This window comes from Monodon monoceros, unplaced genomic scaffold (assembly GCF_005190385.1).
Source record: "Monodon monoceros isolate NGI ecotype Baffin Bay Population unplaced genomic scaffold, NGI_Narwhal_1 Super_Scaffold_6, whole genome shotgun sequence".
NCBI lineage: Eukaryota > Metazoa > Chordata > Mammalia > Artiodactyla > Monodontidae > Monodon > Monodon monoceros.
The window spans coordinates 26251118-26272584 of NW_021703783.1; the positions used below are offsets into that span (position 1 = coordinate 26251118).

Below are 21467 nucleotides of genomic sequence, written 5' to 3' on the forward strand. Positions count from 1 at the left end.
CAACTTTGAAAGCCACATTATTGTTCAAATAATTTAAGTAAATACACTCAATTTACTCAACTTAGTAATTCATTTCATCTGCTTCTAAAGTAAAGCATTCTATGTGTAATGTTTCATTCTTAAAGTATAATATGTTACAAATGGTCGTCCCCAAACTTAAACTGGTGTAAAGAAAAAAAGTGTTACTGCCATTCCAATTCTACAGGAATCAAGCTAATAACCCACCGACTGCACACCCTGAGGGGAATTTAGGATGGAGAAAAACAGGAAGCATTCTTTGCTTGGATATACCATACCCTAGAAAGTTAAGATACCTATCTAAGGAAAAATTTCAATGACCCCAGATTCTTGAATCTTCCCTACATAGAAAAGCACTAAAATCATTAACATGAGATGTCTGTCTATTCTTTGTGATGAGCAGTAATCATTCTGTGCTTGATTACATGTTTTTCCCAGCAAAAAAAAGTTCATATATATCTTGGTTCTTCCCTTACCTCTTTGGAGCAGTTCTTCAGGGCTGAGAGGCTGTCTCCCTGGCTTGAGTCCTTAGTAAGGTCCCTGAATAAAACTTAATTTATAACTTTTCCTTATGCATTTTTCTTTCAGTAGACAGTGGCAATTAGTTTCTTTTTCATTCTCAATAATTATTTTGCATACTTGGAAATTTCTGAATAATTAAATATTTTGGTTTATTTACTATCCGTAAAATTGGCTATAGTAGAGCCCATTTTATTTATAGTCATCTAGATATCTCAAACTTAGCATGTCCTTGACTAGACTACCGGATCTCTCCAGAAATTGCTTTACCTGTTGTGTCAGTTGATGACAGTTCCATCCTGCCAGTTGGGCAGGCCAAATGTCTGAGTCATTCTTGATTCTTCTTTCTTTCTCTCAAACCTCACGTTTAATCTCTCAGGAAAACTACTTCTTTTTTTTCAGGAAAACTAATTTTAAAATATATCTGGAATCTATTTCTCACTGCCTCATTTTAAACACCATTATATAGTAACTTCATAATGAAACCAAGCAAGACCCTGTGGGGCTCCTGGGCACTGAAGCCTTTCTGTCCCCCATTTCTTGACTCCAGCCTTCATGACCTTCTCTGCCTTCCAAAGGACAGATTCCAACCGTTGCTAATCCGGGAAGGGAAGGGATGCAAAGACAAGGGAGAGGCAGCCAAGAAACAATAGTGCAGCCTTGGGGAAAAGTCCTGGTTCCACCTCAAGGGATACACAGAACTATGTCTTTAAGCTTTTTTAGATGTCAGCTTTCTTCATACCAGAGAATTCCAACTGAGGCTGCATTAAAGGAACCAGAGAAACTCATCAAGATTACCTGAGACCAGATTAGAGGAGTGCAGGCCCTGCACACACCCTAATCTTATCAGCAATCCCACCCTTGACCCATTGCTATAAAACTCCTCGTCAAATCCTCCTAGGTTGGGACACAGTGTTTTGGGGCAGGTGCCCTCTGTGCCCCCTTTGCCTGGCAAAGCAATAGAGCGATTCTTTTATACTTCACCCAAAACTCTGTCTCTGAGATTCAATACGGCACCAGTGCACAGAAACCGAGCTTTCAGCATCACTAACTCTTCTCCCTGTTCCTACCCTGATCCCACCCTACTTCCCTACATTCTGTACCTAGCAGCCAGTGTGGTCCTGTTGGAATTTAAGCTATATTATATCATCCCTCAGCTCAGAACTCTACAGGAATTTAAATCCTTACAGCACTCCACAGGTTCTGCCTTCTCAGGCCCTCCCTCTGACCTGAATACCTGCTCTGCCTGTTCCTTTGGCTCCAGTCACATTGCCCTGCACTAGTCTCTAGCTTTCACTCTACCTGGTAGAATGCTCTTCCCCAAATAATTCCCTCAACTTCTTTAAGTCTTTGTTCAAATCTGAATTTCTCAAAGAGGCCCACTCTGAACACCCTACTTAATACTGCAGTATGCCCTTTTCCCCCACTCCCTACACTCCAGATCCCCTGTGTTGTTCTTTTAGCCCCTCCCCTTTCCTCTTAGCATTTACTACCTTCTGATACATGGTTTACTTATTATTTTTTTTGTTTCTTATCTTTCCCTTTGTTCATTGATATGGTCAAGTTCACAGAACTTAATAGGTATTCAATAAATATTTGTTGGGATCAAAAAAAAAGTTTTAAAAAATTAAAAACCCTGTGTAGATATGTAAGAATTTCTCTATGATATATATTTTGGAAATAAATATATATATATATATATGTGTGTAAGTTTGTGTGTGTGTATATATATATATATATAGAGAGAGAGAGAGAGAGAGAGAGAGAGAGAAGGGAGGGAGGGAGAGATCTTAGCTGTTGTATTAATTTATAATCCCTCTCAAAATGTATTAGTTCACATTTCTTCACAGCCTCAGTGACATTTGGTATTGTCAGATTTTGAAATTTTGGTTAATCTGATGGGGCTGAAGTGGTATGGTGGATTTAATTTGCATTTCTCTGATTATTGGTTAGATTGAACACTTTTTTCTGTTTACACCCTTTGGGCTGCAGGGGGAAGAAGTAGTAAGTAGAGTTTCAGACATAATGAACCAGAGGTGCTGATAGGACACCTAGGAGATGTCCAGAGAGCATTTGGAAATGTTGACCTCCATAGTGTAAAAGAAAGATCAAAAATAATGAGAGTAAGAGAAAAGGATCATTTTCACTTGTCAGTTATGTCTTTTCATCAGAGTATGCATTGTTTTCCTCTAAGACAGTATTTCTGACACTTTAGCCATTCATGACCCTCTTGGGATTTTTGTCATATACCATGTAGCATTTGTGCTCTTTTATTTAAAATGTATCATAAACCAGTGAATATACACATTTGGATTGTCTCTCTTGCTGAAATAGATGCCTCCTCTGTGCCTCTAAATTAACTGTGTACCCCGTGCTCTGCTTTATCAACATCTTTAAACTGTCTCCCCATTAGAATATGAGCTCCTTGATGACACATTAGTTTCTTCATGTAGTCCACAAATTTGCCAAGCTCTGTGCAGGTAGTTACTGTGAATATAGTTATGATCAAAACAGACATATTCCTTACCCTAACAGGACTCCAGACTTGTGGAAGAGAAAGCTTTATATCTATAATGTATTTAATATTTTATTGCTGATCTATTATTTAATGCTGCTTATTACTACTTAATAATTATATAACAATTTATTATAAGCACTTTAGAGAAAAAGTACACAGTGCTATGATGCAGTTTAAAAGAGGCATAATTGAGATGGGAAAAGTCGGTGGAGTCATCTCTGAGAAACTGACTGGCTGATACATATCATTTTATTTGCATCTTTCAAGTATCAAAGAAGGAATGTTCACTGAGTAAACTCTAGATGGAAGAGTTATTTTATAACAATCTTTACACACAGAATGATAAAGAACACATTCACTTCTTTGAATATTCTAGTTAGGAATATTGAAATTATTCCTAATATTAAAACTATTTGGGGGGGTGGAATATTGTCCTGGTTTACTATTTGGTATATATTTGTTCTACACAGGAACTTTTTCCTTAAAATGAACAAATGTCACACTTGTGTAAGCCTCTTCCTTTCCAATGGATACTATACTAACCATCCCACCCCCACCCCCAAGTACGTCTTGGAAAATAGTATCATTTTCATAAAAAGAAGCATTTCATTTTTTCACTGGAATTTTCTTCTTGTTTGTGTTGACAGGGAAAGAGGTAAATTGTTACAGCTGTAGCTCATTGTGTGTTTATATATATATATATATGTATATATGCACACACACACACACAGGTATATATGTGTGTGTGTATATGTTTTTTTCTCCCTTCTCTGTAAGAATTGATAACTGGCACAGAAATGATGAAATCTGGGCCAGTGAGCATCAGGCAGCTGTCAGCTAGCTAAGTTCATAAAAGAGATGAGATTACTGAAAACCAGGGTAAACAGCTCTGGGAAAATGGGGCATGTAATTAGAAGAAGACATGATTCCCCACCCTTTTTCCAGAAGTTAGGAAAAGGGTTTAAAAAAGAAAAAAGGAGATGATTCTATTTGATTTGTTAAAACATGTATAGTTATATATTCTTTTACCCAGAACGTTAATTGAAGAGAAAAATGATACTGTGTTGGTTTTCAAAATTGAAGTAATTCCTGTACTGATTAAACATTTGTGACATATTATATTTTCTCATCTACAGAATTTCTCATCTGTTAGGGAAAACCTGTAGATTTTAGTATTTTGGAAATGATCTGTTACTATTCTATTAATTGAGTGGAGGACTTATTAGTAACCAAATGATTTGTGGTATATTAATGCTAGGCAACTATTAATGTAGCAGACAATAGTAATAGAACTTCTATAACCACCTTTTGCAGATGTATTATGAGGAGCAGTGCTAATAATGGAAGGAGCTAGAGTCTGGGTACCAGTTATGAAATATGATCAGCCTTGTTACGCCAGGCCAATCACTTAAGCTCTCTAAGACTTCATAGACATAGGAGGCAAATAATGATCTACCTCAGAGGACTATAAAGAAAAAATTTCATCTAAGGTCAAATGAGATAAGGTGCTTTTAACTGGCAAGATGCTCTAAGTAGTGCAATATTACATTACTGTTGTTCGTTGGGTTTTTTGTTGGCTTTTATGTCTAACCTACTAGCTCTGGTTTCTGGAATATCTGTTATCACCCTGTTATTAGAAAATCTGTTTTATAGCAAGCAATGTATGTCTAGGAATTAGTTTCAAATTTAGTGCTTTCCTTTCTCTGTGTAGATAAATAACTGCTATGTTATCTCTAATAGAGTTTGGAATGTCATAGCCATATGTAGATCCATAGATGTTTAATAAAGCCATATTTAAAGTCACTTAAAATTAAAAGAACCACTTGAATCTTGGAGATGGGATTTCTACAGGACACAGAGTAAATGTCCAAGATAGATAAAGGTCTCTTGGTTAAGGTTCAGTACAAATTTGACAGACCCCTTTACAAAAGGTTGATAATGGTAAAGATTTTTACACTCAGGACACCAGAATTCTTTTGTTAAGGAACAAATATCAGTGAAATACTGATTTCTATTAATTCTTTTTCTACAGTGCCTCCAAAGCCACTACACCTGCAGAATTCACCTTCGTCCAACATACACCAAACCCCCAGGCATAAAGCTTTATCTAGTGCAAAACCAAGGATGGAGGAAGTTAAACCTGCCTCTGCTTCTTGTGTCTCAAAAGAAAAACCCAGTAAGATATCAGATCTCATCAGTCGCTTTGAAGGAGGCAGGTAAGAGCTAACTTACAATGGGAGAAGGCAGGGGGGAGAAGAAAGCTGGTTTTCTAAAAAGTATGATAGAGTTACAGATTTTAAAATAAAAAATAGAGTATTTTATTCCATTAGGTTTGGTAGGCCTTTAGAAAGAGTGAATTTTTAAAATGCTAATCTTGCCCTAATATGAATTCTCATTCATATTATATTATATTATATTGTATATTACCTGTGTGCAGTGCTCTGTGCCCCAGCCTTCTCATCACATTGTGTGCTGTGTAGATCTCATTTCCTGCGCATCTGTGTATTGTTACTCCTTGGGGTCATTCCATTGGTCACTAGATATCTGGGTTGGAAACGTAGGAAGTTGTCTCTGTTTCTTTGCTTCTTACTTCATATGCTTGAATTTAACTCCTGTGGGCCTGTCCCATCTCTTCTTTCTGACCCATTTTATTTAATGTGGGTCTTCTGTATCCATTCAGTCCCTGTTTCCCCTCTCCCCATACCCCTGTACTGTACTAGGATTGTGAAGAGATACTGGCAATAACAAAATTCATGCTAAATTTCCATTCGTATTTATTAGCTATAATTTTATATTCTTTAGTCCTGATGGTTCACAAAGGTAGCCGAAACGTATATTTCTCACTTAAAGATAAAAAAAAGCTCACATAAGTTGCTTTTCTACTTATATGACACTCAATTGTTTTTTCTTAGAATTCCCACCACTGACTTAAATAGAATTTTTAAAAAATTTTATCAGAAGGATTTTTTATGTATCACCAAAAGTCTGTATATAATTAAACAGTATGTATAATTTCACTTTCATCCTTGAAGCCAAATATTTCCATTCATTCTAGTGTAATATTTGGGAATGGTTTCCCATTAGGTGATTTCAGTAGTTATTTGCAGGATGCATTATTTATGTAATGAATCATAGCTTAGAAATACTTTAAGATCTTCTGGAAATTGTGACCAAGTACAAAACTGCAGTGTCCCTCATTTGTGAGACTATATTTACTAACAAGTTCTAGAGAAAAGTAGTTTCTGTTCTTAATCAATTATGGGAACTTGAGTCATAAATATTTAAACTTCAACATCTCCCCCTCAGAAGTAGGATTTTTAATACCTTTGATATCTTAAATTATAGTAATCTTTCCTAGAATGATTTATTTCCATTGAAAATTTTTTTGTTTCTCATGGCAAGTTGATTCAATAGCATGTTTGCAGATTCCCAGGGCCATGTCCAGTGACTGCATAATAAAAGGAGGGGATGGAGCCCTGACCCCTATCCATAGTGCATGCCAGAGCCTGTATCCTCAGATTTGGGGGTAGCTTTGGGGAGCCCCGAATGGGTCAGTATTCCAAAGACTGAGTCCTCTAATCCTCACTATTTTGGTAACCCACTGTTTGTATTCCTCCTCTCCATACACAAAACATGCAGTTTTTCCGTATCAACTTTTTTCAATATATTTTTCCAAATCAGTTTTCTTTTACTCTTCCAGCGTTAACAGATTCAAAGTCATTTTTTGACGCAAAACTTGAAGGTTGGCTCTAAGGAGAGATGTAATGTATGGCATTTTAAGCAAAATTGTTCTAAGAGCAGATAGGATGTAATGTGAGCATTTGGGCCAATCTGCTGAAGGGATGTTACCTGGGGCAGTTCCACTGCCAGTACGAAAAATAATTATATGTTTTTAATGAGGTATTTCCAGTAGGAACAGCCCCTAAAAAGTATGGGTTAGTGTTGCATTGGATCTATAGGACTTGAATGGAAGTTTTTATTCCTTTTTCAGTGAGGTCCATGTGCCTGCAGTGTGGCTGTCCGATTTTACCCCAGTTATTACAGCTTAAACTAGCGCTTGGTAGAATAGAGCGAGATTCTGCAGGCTCTGATTTACCACAGTAAATTGACAGGAAGAACCAATGTCTGTTACAGTGGGGTCATGTAAGACCATATGGCACTATTAAAACCTTACCCATGCGTCATAGTTTTGCTCTTTGTAATAATCTAAGTAGCTCTGGTTTATTGCTTTTGTTTTTTGTGTGTGTGTGTGGTACGCGGGCCTCTCACTGTTGTGGCCCACAGTTTGATTCAAATCTTCAAGGACTTTTGGAGAAATTAGGCCTAAGGTATATGCTCCTAGAAGGCAGATATCAGCGGTGGAGTGTGTCACATTTACTTATACTGACAACCTCCAACTTTTATATGACATTTTCCCCTACCAGATTTTTCCTTTCCTTCCTGTGCTGATAAACTTTACTGTGTCTTTTTTCTTCTCTTATTGCTTTCTTACTTACTTTCTTACTGTTATTCCCTGTTCCGTTCTCCAGTCCAGATCGGCAGTATCTGGGAGGAGTACAGTGAAGGGAGACAGTAACACACATCTCAGCATTGTTCATGGACCTTTCCGCTGTGCCCTTTCCCCACATCCCTCATGAGCCCTCACCCCATAACCTCTGCTTGTGCTGAGGAAGATGCCAGCCCTGGACTTTCTTCCCACATTTTTTTTTTTTTTTTTTTTTTGCGGTACACGGGCCTCTTACTGCTGTGGCCTCTCCCATTGCGGAGCACAGGCTCCGGACGCGCAGGCTCAGCGGCCATGGCTCATGGGCCCAGCCGCTCCGCGGCTTGTGGGATCTTCCCGGACTGGGGCACGAACCCGTGTCCCCTGCATCGGCAGGCGGACTCTCAACCACTGCGCCACCAGGGAAGCCCTCTTCCCATGTTTTGTATGTGGCCTGCTCACCTGTTTCTCACTCCATCCTTCCTATTCCAGTGTATTATTATAATGTGGGGTTAAGACTACAGAATTTAGAGTCAGACTTCACGGTTTGAACACGGGCTTTATTATTTGTTAGCCACGTTACATTGGCCCCATTATATAAGTTTCTAAGCCTCAATTTCTCTATTTGTGGGGTCCCTATTTTGGAATTATTATGAGTATGAAACAAGATAATCAATGTAAAGGGCTTAATGTAGTTTCTGGCAGTTAATAAATGTTAGCTGCTATTATTGAATTACTGTCATGATCACTATCACGATGAGTTATTCATTGCTCCTCAGCTATTTATTGAGCACTGTCACATGTCAAGTGCTGTGCTCAGAGGTGGGGATAAAGCAGAGAACAAGACGAGCACATTTTGTACCGTCACAGAGCATTAGTCTGTTTTAATTTTTTCTCCTCATTAGGTCATAAGAATCTCTTCAAGACTGAAGTCCAGAGTTTTGTGTTTGTCCTCACTGGAATCCTAGATTAAAGTACTATATAAATTTCCATAGGAACATTGTAATATATTGGCAGTTAAATTCCAACATACTATTAGGATTAAGCCTCTTTGAGGTGACGTCTGAGCAGAAACCTGAATGATGGGAAGGAGTAAACCACACCATTGACTTGGGGAAGATTGCCCTGGACAGAGAGAATGGCAGCTACAAATACCCTTAGATATGCACATTTGCTTATTGGGGATGGGAACAGCAGGTGACTAGTATGACAAGAGCACAGTGAGTGAGGAGAGAATAGCATTTAATGAGGCCAGGGCTAGTGGGGGCTATAGTATATAGAGTCTTATAGGCCATGATCAAGATGCCAGACTTACCTTCAAGTGTTTGGGCAAACCCTGAGAGTTTGATCTTTGTGGCCAACTTGGGAAGACTAGATTGGAGGGGATCTGTGTGGAAGCAGAGAGACAAGTTAGGAGGCTATGGAAACGTGCAATAAAATTTTTGAGAAATGTGTTCTGCTTTCCAAAGAAAAATAACCTTTGTTTCTAACCTGTCCATAAATTGAGGGCTAACTATACTTGTTTTTAAAATGTTAAGAAAGTAAAAATCTTGGGATAAGATGGCCTTATTAAATATTTCGCACATCTAAGTCTTCACTAACTAGCTATATCAATAAACAGCCCAAGGAAATGTTTTCAACCCTATACATAAAGCTCAGGCTTATCATCTTTATTTAAATGTTTAGCATCCTAAAAGACTGAGAATTACTCTGGAATATTCTTACCTATGTTTCTAAAACCATCAGAGGGGAAAAAAATGTCTTCACTAAATATCCCTAAACAGCTAGAATAAATTTGTTTTTATTCTAGAACTTGTCCATGCCAACATTTTCATACTTCCTTTGTATTTTATCTTTTAGCTCATTATCAAATTACAGTGATTTGAAAAAAGATTCTGCTGTGAACCTAAATGCGCCTAGAACCCCGGGGAGGCATGGATTGACAACCACACCTCAGCAAAAACTCCTCTCCCAACACTCACCACAGAAGCAGGGAAATGATACAGATCAATCTGAGGGTGCACAGACTTGTGTGGCTAACGGTATGGTAGCAGCACAAAACCAGATGGAATGTGAGGAGGATAAAGCGGCCACTCTTAGCCCAGATACTCCTATTCAAACTTCTGAGCCCTTGCCCGATACAAACTTAGTGAATGGAGAAAGACAGGAAACAGCCACAGACCTTGCATCCCCCACAACAAATGACTGTGATGAAAATGCTTCTGACAGTAGCTGCAGGACTTTACATGTCGGCCCACTGCTCCCCCTGGAAGAAGGAAGAGCAGGCACAGAAGCCAAGGTACAAGAGAGGGAAGATGGAGAAAGCCCCCTAGAACTGGAACAGCTGGACCAGCACCATGAGATGAAGGTAAAGCATAAGTAAGAAGAAGCACTGACTTTTTTTTTTAATATTTATTTATTTATTTAGGCTGTACCGGGTCTTAGTTGCGGCACGCGGGATCTTCGTTGCAGTATGTTTAGTTGTGGCATACAGGATCTTTAGTTGCGGCATGCGGACTTAGTTGCGGCATGCGAACTCTTAGTTGCAGCATGCATGTGGGATCTAGCTCCCCGACCAGGGATTGAACCAAGGCCCCCTGCACTGGGAGCACAGAGTCTTACCTACTGGACCACCAGGGAAGTCTCAAGCACTGACTGACTATTCCACTATGGTTTGAAAACTATTTTATAGCACTTATGTGATGAATAAGTCAGATCACCCACACCACTGGTTGAATAGTTTTCAAGCTCTAGCTGATGATGCATGTTTTCCCTACTCTGAGGAGATATTCCACTTTTTCTTCTATGTAATTTCTGTTGATCTCTCTATTATGATTTCAAGATTCAGAACAGTGTGAAGACTTTGATATAGGAAAACCACAAACATACTGTTTTTACTTACATTGGAAGAAAATGTTATTTGTTGCCCAAATGTTAAGGCTGCATCCCTAATATTTATGGTCTAAGTAACAGGAAATTATATAATCCTGAAGATCATCTTGGTTCATAGTTCATTTATAGAAGAAAAAACAGTCCCAGGAAGCTTAAGTGATTTTCCAGGCTCACAGTAAAAGCCCAGACTCCTTGTGTCCTGACTCTCAGGCCGGTATTGTGTCCTGATGCAAGAAGTCACAAGTGTAAATGCCTAATTGCAGGAAATGTCAATGAATGCAGCAGCCATGAGGAATAGACTAGAGAGAAGTGAGACTGTGGCAAACTAGAAGTTCATTTCCTTTCTAATCAGAGCAGCAGTTTGGTGAACCACCTGAATGGCATTTCTGAGCTAACAAAGAACTGATTTGCTGGTGAAATATGTTCATAATCTACCTGGGCTATAGCAGAAACTTTTATACAATTTCAGTAACAAGACGATTGCATTTGTATTCTTTATTCATGTCAATATAGTGCTTTGGAAAGAGCAATAAATACGGCTTTTACAAAGCACTTGGAATGTCTTGGATCAAAGATGGTATATAAGCATTATCATAGCATTCCCTGGAGTGGGGAGTTGTTTATAATTCTGAAGACAAGAAAAAAGTTTCCATTGTTTAGTCTCTCTTATATATTATAAATAACAATCTTTGTAGGAGAGCTGATAATTGAAAATTGGACAATTATAGGAAAATTTGTAAAGGATAAATCCAAGTCCTAAATCTATTTAGAATTTTTTTATGATGCTGTATCTTAAGTGGCACTAACATAGCCAGAAATTCAAAAGGACTGATACTAAAATATTAGAGTAAAAAATGATTGACTAATGTGTTCAGAACTTTAAAGTGAAGTCTATCTTATAGCTCAATTTACAGTGATCCTGAAAAAAATCACAAATAGGCAAAGAGCCAGTAGCTTATTTTCTTCCAGTTAGTGAATTAATTTTAAATGCTGACTCAAGCAGAGAAAGTTTAAATAAGGAAGTGAGTGGGAGAAAGTGAATCATACTTGGTAACAATATCTGAAACATTAAAGAAACAGGACTTTGCAAAGTGAATCTCTTTACATCTCGATATAGTAGTAGATTTTAGTGTCTCTGTGTTTAAATCACGGTGAATGGAAAAGAAGTTTAGAACCAAGGAACTCAAGACTCACATCTGTCCTTTTACACTTGGGATGATGCCACCAGCAAGTATTTGTAAAACAGTAAGAGCTGTTTTTATTAAGAGAAATATTTTAATTGGTGATGATGCCTGTGGTTGCTGGGTACTACTTTTTTTCCCATGTCATATATTATTATGTATACATTTTCATAGATGAGTCTTCTTTGGATTGGGAGAGACTTAATAGGGCTTCCTATTAAATTAGTGAGACATGGAATAGTACATCTGGTCTTTCTCCTAATGGGCATTTAAGCAGTGGTTGGCACATGCTATATGTGGGAAGAAAAAGGAAATTTTCTCTGCAGAGCTGTTGATCTAAATACTACATGAGTCTCCCACCCAAAAACGAGTATTAGAATGTAATTTCTTCATGGTAACAATGTGTTCTCTTTTGCTGCTTTAGAGTAGCAAGCATTAGTGCTTGTTACATTGCCTTTCCTTGTTCCAAAATGCAAACATAAATGTTAGCAGTGTTAAGGTGATAAGTTTTATGTTAAGTGTATTTTACCACAATTAAAAATAAAAAATAAACTTAAAAAAATTTTAAGTTAGTAGTATATAGTAGACTAAACAATTGGAACCAGGAAATCTTGATGCTACTTCTTGTACATCCACTAACCAACATTATGACCTTGAACAAATCAGTTAAATTCTCTAATTAAAGGGTTCTAAAATTCTTTAGTTGAAGAATATAAACTGAGTCTGAAAGTCTCTCCTTAGTGATAATAATATAATAATCCTGTGCTGTTGTATGTAGGTATATTCCTTTGTTAGCATAGCCCTCCAGATTGTCAGCTGCTTCTTAAACCATCTAATGTGTTGAACTTCTAAGACATCATGGAGTATTTGAGTTTCACTATGCAGACAACTGAAAAAAAGTTACCTCAGTCTTTATATAACTTGATATAGAGGTTTACATCATAATAGTCTTATTGGCTTTCATTTAAACCAGAATTAAATTTAATGGACATTGTGCACCAGGAGTGGAAGACTGAGGGACTGGGGGATGGAAAGTGGGGGTACAATAGAATTGCAAAGATAGTTCAGGAAAGTAGATACATATTAAAATATATCTTGAACAATCATCATTAATAATTGAGTACAGACTTGAAAATAGTCTCAGCTTGTGTAACTCTTTCACTGATTATCTGATGTATTTTGATCAAGAATCACTTACAGTGGTGAATATAGAATAATGTTATTTTTACCATGTAAAAGATAATACCTACCTCATTGAAACTGTTGCCTCTACTATACTTTAGCAAAGCAACACTTTTCCAACGTTTAAACTTTTTGCACCAGTGATCTAAATATAGCCAGACACCTCAAAGTAATCAGATAATTCTTTAAAATCTCAGAATCAAAGAAAAATTTTAGCACCTTATGATACCTTAAGTTTTCAGCCACAATGTGTTAATAGTATCTTTAAATTAAGGTTAATCATGTATTACAGCAGATTACAGATTGAAATCTACTAAAAGGAAGATGTCATTGGGTGAGCCAAAAAGTTTGTTAGGTTTTTTCCATAACATCTATACAATATTATAAGGACACATACTAAAACCCGTAAGGTACAGGAAAGGTATGGGTCAACGACTATCGTAGTGTGTATGCATGTGCACGCTCAGGGATGGTACTTGAGGGCATCAGGGGATATCAACAGTATTATAATTCTTGTTTGTCATGATGAATTTGGGTTATCATAAATAGCTTAAACTATATTAGGAGACTCAGGTAAATGGGTTAGAATGAATTTCATTAAAAATAGTTATTTTTTCTCAGATTTGTAGGCTTCAGTGGGTGAGCTTTAGTAGAAATGCACTATGTTGAATGCTGCACTCGTCAATTTGTGCCGTGGAAATGAAAATTTCTCTTCACGGTTTTCACGAGTCTTTTAATATCCAGGTTATATTTCCATGGGTTGATTGGTAGTTTTTTCTGAGATTTATTCAAAGTATTCCCTTCCTCTGTATTTCATACGGCAAGCCAAATATCAGTGTGTAGATATGCACTTTTTAAGACTAACGTTTATATAAATAACGAATCTCTGTTATTGCCAACATAAGCTCAAAGTAGCAATGTATTAAAACTATAATAATAGCAATTTTATCAAGAATGTAAAAGAAGCAGATTTTTTAAAAGTTAATCTTTCATTTCACCAAAAATGAAAGAAATTATGTAGTGAAGTTGGCAGATAGATGAAGGTGGTGTCCACAATGTAGAGACTTATAGAAACATATATTTTTTAAAAAAACATAAATGTTTATTTCCTGCTTATTTCTGGTTTTTTAATTGCTATTTTACTTATTATGTTTTTATATAAGCCTTGAGGGTTTATAACTTTTGAACATACTCAAAAGTTAAGAAAGATAATTATCTCCTAGGGGGAAAAAATGACGGAAAAGCACATTCAGAAGTAAGTTTCAGGACTTCCCTGGTGGCGCAGTGGTTAAGGATCTGCCTGCAAATGCAAGGGACATGGGTTCGAGCCCTGGTCCAGGATCATCCCACATGCCGCAGAGCAACTAAGCCTGTGCACCACAACTACTGAGCCTGCACTCTAGATCCCGTGGGCCACAACTACTGAACCCACATGCCACACCTACTGAGCCCACGTGCCACAACTACTGAAGCCCGCATGCCTAGAGCCCGCTCTCTGCCACAAGAGAAGCCACCGCAGTGAGAAGCCCGCGCACTGCAACGAAGAGTAGCCCCCACTCGCTGCAACTAGAGAAAGCCCACGCACAGCAACGAAGATCCAATGCAGCCAAAAATAAAAATATATTAATTAATTTTTTAAAAAAGAAAAAGTGAGGCTTGATTAAAAAAAAAAAGTAAATTGCAAACAGAAAACCAGTGGTGTGATACAAGTTAACTCACTTTTCCTCTTTTTCCTTCAATTTCTCCTCACTAAGTTTAATTATATTTCTTAAAATTGTTGATTAATTTTATAGGGTGTAATATGAGATATCAAAGTTCTCTGAGAGGTAAAACATAATGCTTACTTTGCTTATCCATTTCTTATGATGGGCTACAAGTCCTTTCTTTTTATAAAGCTTTACTTTTTATTTTTTAAATTAATTTTTGTTGGAGTATAGTTGATTTACAATGTGTTAGTTTCTGCTGTACAGCAAAGTGAATCAGTTATACATATATCCACTCATTTTCAGATTCTGTTACCATATAGTTCATTACAGAATATTGAGTAGAGTTCCCTGTGCTGTATGGTAGGTTCTTATTAGTTATCTATTCTATATATAGTAGTGTGTACATGTCAATCCCAGTCTCCCAATTTATACCACCCCCATAAAGCTTTAAATTTCTTTTGGTTCACTTCTTGAAAGATAAGGGGACAACTGCTGAGGTCTTGTTAGATTTGAAGGCAAGTATTAAATTACACCTCTGTTTCTTTTGCCAAATCAGCTTTAATTCCAAGAAAGTGAAAGGCAACACAAGCGAAGAAATTACCCAGCTTTACTAATCGATCTTTCATTGTTGCTAGTATTGTAATGACAGCTCCAACTAAAGTCGTAGGCATTTTAAAATGATGTGTAGAATAATGGAAAAGTTTCCTCACTAACCATGTGGATAGTTCATAAATGCCTTGAGGGTAGCTTTTCATTATTCAGTTAGAATTGATGGGGAACTCAGAAACTTCTTTTTTTTTTTTTTTTTCTTGCGGTATGCGGGCCTCTCATTTTTGTGGCCTCTCCCGTTGAGGAGCACAGGCTCCGGACGCGCAGGCTCAGCGGCCATGGCTCACGGGCCCAGCCGCTCTGCGGCATGTGGGATCTTCCCAGACTGGGGCATGAACCCGCTTCCCCTGCATTGGCAGGCGGACTCTCAACCACTGCGCCACCAGGGAAGCCCCAGAAACTTCTTTATATTGTGGTGACTCCGTTTAGTATGTTGGAAAGATATAAGAAAGAAATGAGAAAAAGTGTGCTTCAGAGAGCCTGCACCTGAATAAAACCACCTATTGTTCACTTTAAAAATTCAGTATGCAGGCTCACTCTCCTTGGTGCTGGAAACAGAAATGAACAAGGCAAGCCCTTTCCACAAAACCTCAGTCTGCTGAGGGGAGAAAGACATAAGTAAATCAGCATGATATGTTGCAAAAAGGGCTTGGGAAACACAGATGAGAAAACAGCTGTGCCTGGAGGAATGCTGGTGAGGGGCAGGCTGCTGAGAAGCAGCAGAATTGGGCTTGAAGGAGGAGTGGGAGGTGCTGGTGGTCCAGAATAGGCAGGAACACGGAGGTAGGGAAGATGAGTGCATCTAGGCTGAGAGCAGGTGTGAGAAGTAGAGACAAGAGGGTAGCTGCCATGTTTAGGGGTTTTCTGGCCTCATAATAGAGGCCAGAAGGGCTAGTGAAATGAGTGTGGGAGTAGAAGGATAGGCTTAAAAAGAAAATGTAAGCTAAGGGTAAATTGCAGTGGGTTTGTGTGCCTAAGCTGTACTTTTTCCCCTGAAAACAATGGAGACCTTTTTTTAAAGATTTTTAAAAGTCTGAATAAAAATTAATAATCCTCATAGAAAATCAAGAAAATGCAGCAAAGCGTAGAGAATACAAAATCACTCATAGTTCCACCACCCAGAGAAAAATGCTTTGATATCTAACATTCCAGCTTGTTTTTCTCAGCTGATATTTTAAAAAAATATATGTCAGTAGCATAATGTATGGTCATTCTGCATCCTGTTTTGTAGGATTAAACATAGGTATTTTCCCATGTTATTTCAAACTTTCCATAAGCCTAATACTATCTGGCCTAAGAGGCATTTAATTAAAGCATGGAAGTGACATGATTATACATCTGTGGGTTTTAGAAAAATGACTCAGATGAAAGGAAAAACAGATGGTGCAGGGAACATGGTTAGTAAGCAACTGTTGTAGTCCAGGTGTGAAAGGAAGAGGTCCTGGACGAAGCAGAGGGTTAGGACAAGGGAGAGAGATTTCTGAGAACTGCGTGACTGGATGTAGAGAATGAGTCATGTTCAACTCCGAGCTTGGATGAAGAGGCAGACGGTGTACCATTTACTGAACTACAAGAGAATAGAAAGAACAACATATTTGGGGGGGCAAAAAAATTAATTGGATTTAGACATAATGTATTTAAAGGACTTGTGGGATGTCCAGGTAAAGATACCTAAAACAAAAATGGAATATTCTGGAGACATTATGGGTTATTGGTTAAGGATGAAAGCTTTAGAATTAAGAGGTGAGTTCCAGTCCCAGCCCCATTACTTCCCAGCTATGTGATCTCAGACACGGCACTTCAGTATAACTCTGCAGGCCTTGGTTGAGATGACAGACAAGAAGGAAAGTGATTGTGTTTGGAATGAGGGGAGGGAGTAGAGTTGCTGATTAGGTTACTTTTATGCTACTCAGTTTATGGCACCTGCAAGACATCCATTTGGAGATATTAAATAGGCAGATGAAGTATGGACCTGGAGCTCAGGAAAGAGGGTAGGAATGTAAAAGGATATACATAAGCATGTGATTAATATTGCCAAAATAGAATGTGTAGGAACCAGAAGAAGGCCAAGAACTGAGCCCTAGAGAGCACAAGCATAATCGAAAGGGGAACATAGAGATTTGTCTGAGAGGGGAAAGAAGAAGAGAGAGCAGTATCATGAGAACCACTGGGGTTGAGAGAGTGGGGGATGGGGGGGTATTGGTGAGCTTGTGAGGATGGTCATCATTTAGAATGTGGAACTAGAAGTTAACCCGGAGACCTAGGCCTTTACTGGGACATTATAGCTAAGTAGCTCAGTAAACCTGGGTATTCAGATTAAATACAGTGAATCTATATTGCACATATACTGTGTTCAAGTCACTGCAGTAAATTCAAAGAGGAAACTACTAGTCGAGAAGGAGGATTAAGATAAATAAATGACCATTACTTAAGATATCATGGGGTAAAGGGGAAAGGAGAGCTCAAAGATAAAGCCAAGGTTTGGAGCATGGCTGAGAGGATGAATTACCTGTTGTTAGCAAAAATGGAGAACTCAGGCAGAGTCTGGAAAGTCAGGTGCCTGGAGGTCACAGGGTACACAAAGATTCAGTATGGGTGTGAGAGAAAAGGAAAGGTCAGATCTTGAAAACACAGTGATTGTTGTATGTAGCGTAAAAAAAAACAAAAACAAAACAGAGTGATACAGCATAACCTGGTGGTCAGGAAGATAGGCTCAAGAGCCAGACTCTCTATGTTTGAATCCCAGCTCAGCTACTTACCAGCTATGTGGCCTTGAGCAGGTCACTTAAACATCTCTGTATCTCAGTTTCCTCATCTGTAAAATGGAGGTAATATTACCTACCTCATAACATTTTTACAAGGCATAGAATCATTAAATAGTTGTAAAGTACATAGAACAGTGCCTTGAAACAATGTGAGCTGTTTGTTAAATAAAACATAAAATAAAAATCCTGTTTCCTCATTTGTAAATCTAGATGAATAGATTCATGACCTGAGATGTCCCTTAATAGACCAAAATTCAACATAGCTTACTTGCTGAAGATCCCAGCCCCTCTCTCTCAGTTCTATTTTAAACTAAGGTGCTCCCTTACCGGATACACAGAGATAAGTTTGCATGCCTCATGCCATATGAGGCACTCACTACTGTGTACAAAGTTTTAACTCTGCGGAATCATCACCAGAAATATTTATGTGACCTTATTACTTTGATATTCTGCCTAGGCTTGGGATAGTTTAATTCAGTTATTGATTGTGAGTATATATTACATTTTCTTGGTGTCTGATCTTTAATTTCTGCTAAACCCAAAGGACAGTTTAGTCTAATATACACTAAATTGGGTGTAAGAAGAGCAAAGTTCTTCTCTCTTTGCTGTCACTTCCTGTCTGATCTTGTGCAAGTAACCAAACTGTCCCTCTCAGTGCAGGCTCTTTCTCCCTCCTCCCCACCCTCTCTTAAAAGGATGTAATTTAAACCTTCAGATTAAAAGCTCTCACTTGCCTCTTCTCCTCTTTCGAATTGGGTAAACAGTATAGAGGACATAGATTTGAAAAATATTGGTGCTGGTCACAATTAGGCTTGGATTTTGCTCCCAAAGCTTCCTGAAGGATCATGTTAAAGTACCAGACTGTTTATGCTTGTGACACTATATTATGCAGCAGGGAAAGGAATAATGCCTGCTTGTCGTAGTGGGCGTTCTCTTTTTCTTGTAATGTGAACCTGGTGATAAATTTCTTCCTGATTACAACTCTTCCCTGAGACCACGTGACCTTACTTATGGCATTATTGCATGATCTTAATAGAACACAAAATCTGTGTTTTGTTCCCTTACCTTTTCATTTTCTTGTTCCCCAGATCCAGGGGGAGTTCTCTTAGTTAAAAGGTGGTAGCAGAGTACGAACTTTGTTTTCACAGACCTGCATTGAATCCTAGCTTAGTCACTTACTAGCTGTGTGACTTTGGGCAGGTTACCCAGCCTCGCTAGGACACAGCTTCCTCGTCTATAAAATGAGGGGATAACGCTACCTGCTTCCTGGGAGTATTAAGAGGGTTACATTAGATAATTCATGTGAAGAACGTAGAATAGTGCCAATAAATAGTGGGAGTTGCCCCTGTCACTCACTTATGATATAACTTCCCTTGATTACCTTGCTCTTCAGTATACTGAGAAAGAATACTGGAATGAAGGTGTCTAACACAAAATTAAAGATTTTAAGTTGTGTTTTGAGATGATAGACTAATTATGTGACATTTAAATATCATTGTGATCTAATTTTTAATTATCACCTGGAACCACACTGAAGATTTTGATGTCTGTAAATACATTAAAAAATGACATATCAAAATGTTGATGCATCTCATGAATTGTGGTACAAAATCAAGTGTTTATTTCCTAAGTTGACTCATCTTGCTATGAGAGAATGGACTTTAGGGAATGCAGAGACACATACCTATACAAAACCACATCTTCTTTCTGCATGGTAGAATACAGTTAACTGATGACAGATTTGGATAGAAATTCCGCACGAGCAAGAAACATCCATTTGGTCCTATAAAACATGATAATTTATATAGATATTATTTTAAATATAACATATGGAATATGTTATAAATATACATATGGAAAAGGCTATAAGAACTTTTAGTAGTTTTGATTCAGTGTTTTTAGGGGAAAAACTTCCTGCTTAAAATGAAATCACATGAGAACATGTATTGAAGAGTTATAAAGCCATAGTATCAATATCTGATTCCTTTTTAAACAGTTTAAGATTCTGCCCTTAAAGCATCTTTCAGGAAACAGTTACTCATTGGCATTTGTGAAATTCTTTTCAAAATATCTACTCCCCTGCTTGGGGTTTTGAGACATGTGCAGGGCGTATGGCACTAAGATTCTGAAGAGTGAATTGCTGGCTCCACGCAAGCATTTTCTGCCTATCCAGTTAATGAACTCTGAGAGCTGCTCTTTGTCCCGGCTCCTGCCATATGGAAGAGTCATGCCAAAAGGTCTGAAAAGACCTGCAGGAGCTGGTGACATCTGCAAGGAAGGAGGCAGAACTGACACTGCAACGCTTCATGTGCCAGTGGGTACAGTGACTAATAACTAGGCTGACCCTAACCCAAGCGAAAATGGAGCAGATCTCTACGAAAAGATTCTCAGAGGTGTAAAGGTACACAGTAATAGCCTAGGAATGCATAAGCAGAGAGGAGCAGGGGAAAATAAATTGTATAGTCTATTAGTGTAAGAGGAGTGTATCTTACTTTCTCAGTTCTGATAGTTTAGGTATACTCTAGTGTATTTTTGTTTGAGGCAATACTCTGAGAATCAGCTTTCAATAGAGTATATATTTGCAGGTAAAAAAAGAAAGAAAACCAATCCCTTTATTTTATAGAGGAATATCAAAAGTAAGATACTTTTTAAATAGCATATTTATAATTATTTTGAAAAGTCAAGCCTGTGTATTCAGCTGCAAAAGAATCCAATGGGATTACTCATCAAATCAGTATTGTGTAACCATTATTGTTTTCCAAAGAATCACAAAAATAAATGACTTCTTAGTAAAGTGCTATTTTAAAAAATATCAGGCTACAGCCCCAATGTACCAGCAGCTTTAAAACTACTTTGTGCATTATTTAAGTCTGATAGAGTAATTGACCCTGTACATTATAGTTAAGTTTCAGAAACTAAACTAATTTTTTAAAATTTGGAAGCCATCGTATTGTTACATCAAATATGACTGAATTTTTTATACCTGATAATTATTACTAAATGCTAAAAAGTCTGCTTTAAATAAAATTCATGTTGGAAAAATAATCAGTATATAAATTAAAATGCACATTCCATTTTTAAGTGGATAGTTGGTATCTTGTTAGTCTGTTCACTTGTAGGCACTTAATACAATCTTGTTTTTTGTTGCAAAGAAGGGTTAGAGTGAGAGCCAACTATTTACTGAAGAGTTACTCAGAAATCACATACTCTCTTATGTGAATAAAATCTGATTCATTTGGGTTCTGTGTGACCTTGGGCAAGTTTCCTGGCCTCTTTGAGCCTTGGATGTTTTTTTTTAAGCTCTGGAATTTTGTTTTGTTTTGTGTGTATACTATCTATAAAATAGGAATAATAATGGTACCCATTTTATAGACTTGTTGTAAGGACCAGTCAATCTGTGTAAAATACTTTTTTTAACAGTCTGGCATATAACAAGCAATGAGTGAATAATTGTTAGCTGTTCTTATTATGGTGATGCTATTATTGTTGTGATTAACCTAAAGAAAGGCTCCATGAGTCTGTGATGTCCTCACTTCCACCACAAAATCCCTAGTAACTTTTCACAAACCTTATATGTGAGTGATTAAACCATAT

The 21467-nt window shown here is 37.6% G+C and overlaps 1 protein-coding gene across 5 annotated transcripts in view; it reads left to right on the forward strand.

Annotated features, from left to right (window-relative positions):
• Positions 1-21467, forward strand: part of FGD4 (FYVE, RhoGEF and PH domain containing 4) — a 206482-nt gene that overhangs the window by 135101 nt on the left and 49914 nt on the right. For all 5 annotated transcript variants that reach the window (XM_029204415.1, XM_029204412.1, XM_029204411.1 and 2 more), the window contains exons 3-4: positions 5088-5271; positions 9399-9906. In XM_029204415.1, the coding sequence (XP_029060248.1) occupies positions 5088-5271; positions 9399-9906 (692 nt within the window). The remainder of the gene's footprint in view (positions 1-5087; positions 5272-9398; positions 9907-21467) is intronic.